The sequence below is a fragment of the Augochlora pura genome, chromosome 7 (assembly GCF_028453695.1).
Source record: "Augochlora pura isolate Apur16 chromosome 7, APUR_v2.2.1, whole genome shotgun sequence".
Classification (NCBI taxonomy): domain Eukaryota; kingdom Metazoa; phylum Arthropoda; class Insecta; order Hymenoptera; family Halictidae; genus Augochlora; species Augochlora pura.
Window position 1 is genome coordinate 23,240,077 of NC_135778.1, and position 9,639 is coordinate 23,249,715.

The following is a 9,639-nucleotide window of genomic DNA, read 5'->3' on the forward strand; positions in this document are numbered from 1 at the left end:
GATAGAAAATAAATTGAAATATAATAAATAGAATAGTACAACAGATAATATACCAATATTGGCTAACAATAAATAAAATAAATATAATAAATAAAATACAATAATGAATTAGTAAAAATGCTACAGGCTAAAATCATAACTAAATTTAATTTTTGTTTACAGAACCTTGAGACGAGCGACTCTCGAACAGTTTTCGGCGAAATCCCGTGGCAAGCCATGGTACTACAGTCGAAAGATAGGAAAATTCTTTGTTCCGGGGCTCTCGTCAGCACTCATGATATACTGACTGCGGCCAACTGCATCGACAGGTAAGAGATTACGTTACGTTCGCACGATATCTAATCAATACGATTACAATTTTCGCCGAATTTTATTTTAGTTTCTTTATAGTCCCTACAAGCAACTTTTTATTGGAATCTACGAAATAAGAGAAAGTTACAAAAATAATTACTTTAAGGCTGGATTCGTGTGTAAAAACTTGAAAATTAAATGTTTTCTCCTTAATATATTATTTACAGAATCAAAAGTTATATCGTTCTAGTATTTTGATGGCCATAAAGAGAAACCTTCAATCTGCACAACAAAATTTGTTTCTATTATATATACTTATCTTTGATGATCTAGCCATGGTTGGCGGACAATGTAGCATGTATGAGAGATAACAGAAAGTAACAAATTCAAATTTTTTTAAACGTAGATAATTTGAAAGTATTATAAATGAAAAGTAAAATTGAATTTTATGTGCAATTCTTGTAAAAGTTGTAATAAAAAATGTAAGCTTTATTTAAAGTCAATTAGTTGGTTGCAAATTTAAAAAAAAATACGATATCGACAAAAGCGCGTTTAAATTACGGAAAGAAAATTGACAGGGCACATTTTTGACACATTGTCGTATCGATTTATGAAAAAAAAATCGATTTCTTTACCGACTACATGAGAGTCCCTTCTTAACCCTTAGCACTAAATGATTTACTCCTATTATTTCTCATCAGATGTAGTGTAGTTTGACACTAACGATGTAAGTACCTTTGATATCTCGTGTACTGAAGTTCAACTTGTGGGGAATCGATACACAAACTCAAGTTTTTGTACAGGGTACCCCAAAAGTTACTCAAAATCAAAAAATGAAGGATTTCTGAGGCAATAGAAAAAGTAACTTTTTCTTTAGTGTAAATGTTATTCTCAGTTTTGTTTATGATTTAATAACGAAAAACACTGTCCAATGAGAGACGAGATAAGTTAACACCAAGTGTTTGAGCCAATGAGTTGAACTGGACTTCTACTGCTTCATTTACGATAAGGAAAAGTTATTTCAAATGACCTCAGATCTACCCACATAATATTACATATTTCCATCATTACATCTCGATAGCTAAGTTAAGACGACTCCAATGACGTATACTAATATGGCCTCTGCAAGACTTTAAACAGGTCGAGCGTTCTATTGCTCGTCACAGTTTGAATTGCCGCGCAGGAATCGGCTACGCTTTGAATAAACACACTTATTACAATAGATTTTTCATTCTTAATCTTTCTTTTGTAGTTATCGAAGCATGCGTGTTCATATCTATATGTTTTAAGTTTAATTTATTTTTACTTAAGATTTCTATTATGATACATTGATAGAAATATATAATTCTATTTTAGAAAACATCGATGGCTTTCAAATCTCGAAAAATATGACCTTTAAGAAAAATACTATTTTCCTTCAAATCATTATTATTAATGATAACTGAGATATTGCTTTGTAACAGCTTTAGTGAATCACCGTGCATAATTTGAAAATTACATTTTAGTCAACTTTTTCGAAAAATCTAATTAAAAATACTAATATCGTTTAGTTCATTTTTAAAAACGTTATTACGTTTTGTAGGCTGCGCAATGACTTTTTTTAACGACTGTACATGCAGGAATTACCGTCAACGAGCACATACACAGGGGTCTTATTCTAATCTCGCAAAGTATTCTCAAGATATTCGCTCACCGACCAAAATGTTTCAAGTGAAATTCACTCTGCTTTCAGATGATTATAAATTTTATATAATTAATTATGTGTGAGATTTCGAACGTGATCTTTGTGTTTCCATTTCAAAGTTACCTTTGTGTTTGAACTAACGTAATGTTCCATTTACGTTAAACATTCTTGAAATCGTATTTGAAAAGACTGCACACAATTATCCGACAGCTGATAAACTTCTATCAAAAAATCCTATTAGCATCGTGTAAAAATATTAAAACCAAAGGGAATTTAACTTTTACTCTAGGAAATACAACTACCATTTTAGAATAGAATGAATGATTGTATCGATGTCCAAGATTGTTATTTTGGATAAAACAGATACGGAACAACTTCAAGGCCATTTAACAAATATATTTCTTGAACGATGACGAGTGAATTTTAATAACCATCAGAAACCGACGTGATCGAGGTCAATGAAATCCTCTCGAAAAGGGCTACAAAGTCTGCTGAACAAATATTCATATACAGATTCTGTTTTTCAAAAGTGCAAGTCATTTTGAGATTGTGGCAACACTTTCGCCTAGAGTATCCTTTACTTAACTTGTAAAGGATACTGAGGTATATTTTATAGACTGTCTTCCTCAAAACAGAGTTGATTCGATCTGAAACTTTTGTGAGAGTAAATAGTAGGTTCGGTAGAAAAGTATGAGGATTGGTTAAAATGAGACATCCGGTGTAACAGCTGATAAGATTAATTTCAACGAAAAGATTAATCGACGGTGTAGGATGTTGTTCTTTGCATGAGAATTTACTTAGCGAAATATCGTATCAAGTTATCTTGGTCCGTATAAGTAGTGCAAATTTTCTTTGGTATTTTTGGAACACGAAATTCGAAATCCTTGTTTGTTTGTTGAAAAACGTTGCTTTTATGAGACGGCAAAATATCCGCAATTCCCCTTTTTATATTTATGAATTGAATTTCATTTTTGCATGTGTTAAACCTCACGTTATCCCAACTTCTTTTTTAGAATATTTTCATATGACTAATAATAAGAAAGATACTTAAGTTTTTATCCGTCTAGGGACGCGGTCACCACTTAAGAGAATATCTACTGCATAAGCATATCAACAATATTTACTTATAAATTGTCATTAAACAAAAAAGTTCAGCTCCGATTGAGTATTTAATAACGAGTAGTAGAACGAATTGTGAAATACGTTATAATAAGTTATTCTTTATAATCTATAAAATTTGTTATGTATTTGTCCAGTATGGCGCCGAACGATGTATCAATAAAATTGGGCGAATGGAAGCTGGGATACGAACTGCGGCACGAGGAACCGTTACCTTTCGAAATCCTGAATGTGTCATCCATCAGTATGCACCCCGGTTACATAAGAGGATACGGAGAACATGATCTCGCGGTTTTGCATCTTGAAACCCCAGCGATCTTGGATCATCATGTGAATCCACTCTGCTTGCCTCAAACGAATCAACAGCAAGCGAATAAATCGTGCATTGCCACTGGTTGGGGAAAATCAATACTCCAAGGTAAATAACAATTGGTTAAGCACTTCAGTACTTATCAAAAACAGTATCCTATTCACGAACTTTTTCTAGCATTTTCTAACTTTATTCGCCTTTTTTGCAATTATACAATTTCGGAAAGTCACTTCCGATTTCAATATCCTTGAAATATGCTTTCAATCCTGTTTTTGTGCGGTCTTTTTTTATGCGTTTTTTTTTGTGCGATTCTTTTTTGTGCGGTTTATGAGTATCGACACATTGAATTGAAAATAAATAAAAAAAAATAGTTTATTATAGTTGATTTTTGAAATAAATCAATTGTAGTATCTTCAAGTGACGAAAACGATTACTAAACATTACTCTAGCAAGTAGTATTGAATTATGTATATTTTGAAAATTTCTCCATGTTTAAAATTAGAAATTAAGATTTTTTAACATGTTTCAATATGTAATTTAATTATTTATTTTGTTTGGAAAGCACTTACTTGCTATCTCGTGAAGTTTTGACATATTTTTTAAGTGAGATTTTTTGTATGCGGTCCCTCTCTACTGCATAAAAAAATTTTCTTTAATATGTTGTGAAAAATTATTTCTTATAGCTATTTATGAAGTTTCTGAATATTTTTTTTGTGCGGTTTCTTTTCTGCGGTCCCTATTTGCCGCACAAAAACAGGTTTGACTCTATCTTGAACGATGTATTTCTGCATATAGATATAATAGCTGATCTCTTTTAGTTTTTAAGATATTCGTAATAAAGTTAAAGTTCGAAACAGAATCCAAACCTTACCGGACTTAACCAAGCCTTAACATCTTAGATTTGTGTCGCGCGAATCTTAACTAAAACACTATTGTACTATTGCTATTTAATTAAGTTAAATTTGAACTACAGTCAGGATTTAGTTTGGGATAGATGTAGATTACATCTTAAGTAGGTTTGGTTTGAGTCCAGATTCGGTCCAAAGCAAAAGAAAATAATTATATCATTGCCGTTGTGTTTATACTTTTATGACTTCAAATGTAATGTAGTCCTATACTGGTAAGAACACCTATTTTGTAAGGCAACATATTAAATTTTAATATATTTTATTCTACCAATAATAACAATGACAAAAAGAAGAAATGAAGCACTACAATTAGGTACAATTCTCCTTATTGTGTATTCGCAATTTTTAAAAATAATAATATAAAATAATTTCATGAGAATTATAATAATAAATGTGTATAAATATTATCTTTAATTTTACGTAACATTCACTAAATTGTAACAACTTGATTCAATTGAGGGTGGTTACGCTCAGGGTGTCTATTATTTCGGTGTAAGGTTTGAAACGGAGCTTCGTTATAGCACGGTGGAACGCGAATTTTTGCACGCGATCGATGGGAGGGATGGTCAGAGCCGTGTCTTGTCCTTCATTAGATCAGGATAAGTTATTTTCAGAAAAATATAATATGACTAATGCAAATAACTATAATACACGAAAATATAATTTGAATTTGTAAGTATTCGATAATAATATATAATAATATAATATCTTCAATTAAATAATATACCTAAATGAATTTGTTAGGGTACGCACAGGTCCGCAGGTAATATTTGCGAATCCAATGTACATCTTCGACTGAACCCAATATTCAGCGAAGGTGTATAAAGTTGTAGACATGTAGGACGTGAGACAGTTGATCACCAAATATAATACGTATAGTTTAATAAAACAGCAACTATGTACAAAACAACGTGGTGTGTGATCGGCGGTTGATGAAATTCTGATTTGAATGAAATGAAAAATGGCAACAACTAAATTGACCGTATCCTAAACCCAAACGAAAAGACGGGACGGTACGATCGTATAACGCGTCTTAACAGAATTATCAAACAAATAAAAATTCCTTGTTTTGAATGACACATTTTTTCAAACAACTTAGCCTTAGAACATGTGGTTATATTACTTTTACAATACATGGTGTTTCGTAAAATCGTGTTTAATTCAGTAAAAATTATTTATATTTAGCTCACTACACCGGAGCAATCATGCATGCAGTGGATATGAATATACTTCCAACGGACTTGTGCAAGGAGCATTTGGCAACTGAAGATGTATACCAGAGTGCTACAGACGGAATCATCTGTACCATTCCTAAAGAAGATATTAATAATGTTTGCGAAGCCGATGTTGGTGGACCTCTTGCCTGTCAAAATGAGGAAGGATATTATGAGTTAACTGGAATTTATAGTCAAGATACAGGATGCCAATCATCGAATCAGGTAAACATTTCACGTATATTAACGTGTCCTACTCCTGTACACCTTCAGGTCGCAGCTTGATCCGTTAGTGAGAATCGATGCAGGAATTTTCTGTACTCTGATTGGCTGACGATTTACTGCTGAGACAGTAGCCACTGTGGATTGGATGCGTAGTAAAATGTTGGGAATATGCGCGCCCGCTCAGGAAATGAGAAAGGTGTGCAGGAATAATTCCCATTACTGTGTTTTACACGGATGGGCCATGTAACTACAGAAGTTCACGGGTGTAGCCGGTTACGGAGGTTAAAATTAAAAGAACGTATAAAATCCTTTAAAAAAACTAATACAGTGGGTCCTCAACTTTCGCAAACAATTGGTTCCTGAAAGTGTGTGTAAATGTTGTATGTTCGAAAGTAGAGGGATGTAAAAATAATATGTATACAGCAAAAACAACGCTTTAAAGTATTTATTAATTTATTTAGCTTTCGGGTATGTTCTTTATAAACTTGTCAAGAGTTAGTTGAGTAGCTCCTTCTTTTTTCTTTTCGTGATAAAGATTTCTATAACATGCGGTATCTTTTTGTATTACCCCACGTACTTGAGTTATACGTTCTCTATTGGTATCGCATTCTTCCATAATAAATAAAAATTTGTCTAGATGCATATAGGCTTCATTCATATTTTTAATTGTCAAAGTCTTTATGTACATAATATGATCATGTCTTCGTTACATAATATTGTAATATGATGGCTAAAATCTGATGTACCCTGAGAGGGGACATTCAATTACAATGTAGTCTGCTCGACTCACGATGTGCGCTCAGAGGGATCATTCGACTGCATAAGCTTACACGTCATTGCTCAAAGTTCTACACTATTCCACTTCTTTACGTTGTATCTATATTCTACTTTGTTAAGCCATGTTAAGCTCGAGTCAGTATTTGGAAAGAAAAGTGTTATATAAGTTTAAATTTACATACTGGCTGTCAAAGTGATAATCGTATATTACTGTACATCACTTTAATGTCTGAATACGTGGGAATTTCGGGGAGTATATTGTTTAATGTAACTCGTATCTTTATAAATAGATGTGTAGAGGACATATGAGTATCAACTTCGTGTTCTAAAATGGAAAATGGTTTTTACACGTCACCTTCAACGATCTTGAATGACCTTGAGTCGTGTGCCTTTATACGTGTCTTAAACTCTTTTATTAAAGTGGATATGCAGGGTGTCCCAAAATTATATTACTTCCGGGAAATGAGGTGTTCCTGAGGTTATTTGAAGCAATTTTATCCTTAGCCCAAATGCAGACTGCGGTTTCGTTTACGAATTATTAACCAAAATCAGTGACCAATTAGCTCGCGCGAGGCGACCGGGCTAATGAACGGAACTGGACTTTGACCGATCGTTGGTTTAGCTACCTTGTGTCAGATGAGTCCGCCTCTCATTAGTTACAGTCATTCGTTGATAGCTCGTAAATAAAGTCGTGAATTGCTTTTGCCTTAAAGAAAAAGTTATTTCAAATGACTTCAGAAACCCCTCATTCGCGATTGCGAAAGACTTTTGGAACGCCCTGTATTTCGTTGCAGAATATAATTGAAATAATATGTTGCTTATTTGTGAAATTAACACCTTATTCTGTAACAAAAGATCCGACTTGCGACGCTGATGTCATATATTATTGTTGCGACCTTCTGTAACCTGGTCCGATTCCCGTCGCTCCGTTCCGTGCGTCCGCGGCATTCCAGGCGGCACTGGTCATCCATCCGGTGTTCGCTACATTATATAATCTATTAAATATGAATTTCTTATGTCTCGGAAGTAACAAAATTTTGGCATACCCTGCAGGAAAATAGATCATTTCATCTAAAAAAATGGTGTTACCCTTTGTATGTTTTATACATTTCCGACTACAAAAAATTGCAAATTATCCCTTTGCACTCGAAGTCATTTTATTTGTAAATCTGAAATAACAATAACAGTTTCACTACTTAACAATTTTTTAAACCTAAACTTTGTTGGTATAAGAATTATCTTGGGACGTGTTAGAACAATTTTAGTGATGCCTCAGAGTCACCACTCGAGTGCAAGGGGTTAATATAAGTAAAACTACATTTGACGACAACGATTGAACAAAAAACGTTTTCTTACCATACACTTACAAATGAGATACGAAATGAGATAAATTTTTCGTTTCAGGTTGGAATTTTTGCACCGTTAGACAACAAGTGGCTGAGTAAAACAATGTTGAGTCAGACGTACGAGCAAGCTCTGTCAACAATCTCAGAACAAACAAAAACGAGTGGGAGACACGATCAATTGATAATCTCAAACGACTTCAGGGAGAGTACGCTGACCGAAGACAATCAATACCTGCCGCCTAATTGAAGATTGATCTGAGAATATATTTCCTATATCTATTTATTATATTATCATGATTACACGGCAAATCTTTATGTAAATTCATATTTAACGAAACTATTTGCTATACTGAGCTGTTCGAAAAATTCGCAGCATTCTAAATTTCTTTTTGTAATGCTGTGTATCAAAGTAATTTTTTAATCTCTAATCAATCGAAGTATTTTATTGTTAAACGAGCTTTCAGTACTGGGAAACGATTGGTAAATAGAAGACGATAAAATACATTTTTGACTTTTGATATTATTTTATTACCGTACGTGATAAAATGTCTCCCAACCCCTAAAAAACGAATTATGCTATTTATGCTAACGACACTATTGATGGACACAGATTTCACAAATAATTTTCTCAAATTTGAAATGGGTATTGTAAGGATGGGTCAAAGTGGGCGAACAAACGTGGTGGTTTCCGAAAATCCATATATTTCGACCACGCGACACGAAGTGACCCTGACTATTGCCTATTGCAAAGTGCCGTCCCTCGTCTTCGGCCGTTAAGACAAACGCTACACGTTGCCCAGCAACCGCGTGTGTCTTCGGCACCGCGCCCCGAACAAAGGCGCTACAAAGTATGCTCGATACGTGATCGCTTGGCGATCACGTTACCGGCTACGCCGAATGTTCTCGGAACGCATTAGGATGACATCAACGCTTACAGTATGACTATTACATTAAAGACTGTCGCCGTACTGGTAGATATCCCGCATTTGATGACCACCAAACATGGGTAGTATAATTATCTGTTGAAAATAGTCCATATAAAACCATAAGGATGATTGCAGATTTGCTAAAAATATCGAAAAGGGTAGTTGCTGATCGCTTTCACAACATAGTATTGTTTGCAATGAAACAGATTGTATTTCTCAAATGACTGTTTGAGAGCAAAGAAACTGACAAACCGTTGACGCAACACCCTACCGACGTTATACTCTAACGCAGTATGCCCAGATGTGGTGGCAGACAGAACATAAGGTGGAGGGGAAGCATTGCGCGTTAACGTGGGAAGGACTTTATTTATCAATTTATATTTTTTATTTCAAAGTTTTTTGGTTGGAAATATAACAGTTTTGTTAATTGTGAACGACCCGTGCTTGTTTCACCATGGGGACCCACAGGAAGGTTACTTGTGGACGAGTCGACGTTTGTTTCATTGTCGAGACCTATGAGGAATAATAAGGTATGAGAATTGCTGGTTTACCTCGTAACTTATTAAGTTGAGCACGTAGAACGGCAAAAGTGCACCGTAGTGGATTTGATACTATTGTAGTAACTGAAATCGGTAAAAGGATGCGGATTGAATACATCGAACTCTAGATTTGATACTAATATAAAGGTGTATTACATGAAAAACAAGGCTGTTTCAACTGTTGAAGTGTAATCGTGTCGCGGAGCTTACTCAGTTTTGATGCACCGCGAAATGCGCAGGTTCGTATAACTTAACCGTACTTGATATGTACTGTTGATTCGATATAGTCACGAAAGAGTG

At 34.3% G+C, this 9,639-nt stretch overlaps 1 protein-coding gene across 1 annotated transcript in view; it reads left to right on the top strand.

Annotated features, from left to right (window-relative positions):
- Scaf (inactive serine protease scarface) overlaps window positions 1-8,359 on the top strand; it is a 34,652-nt gene extending 26,293 nt beyond the window's left edge. The window contains exons 6-9 of the mRNA XM_078186058.1: window positions 163-308; window positions 3,232-3,512; window positions 5,498-5,751; window positions 7,933-8,359. Coding sequence (XP_078042184.1) covers window positions 163-308; window positions 3,232-3,512; window positions 5,498-5,751; window positions 7,933-8,121 — 870 coding nt within the window. The 3' untranslated portion in view covers window positions 8,122-8,359. The remainder of the gene's footprint in view (window positions 1-162; window positions 309-3,231; window positions 3,513-5,497; window positions 5,752-7,932) is intronic.
- Window positions 8,360-9,639: the final 1,280 nt, after the last annotated feature.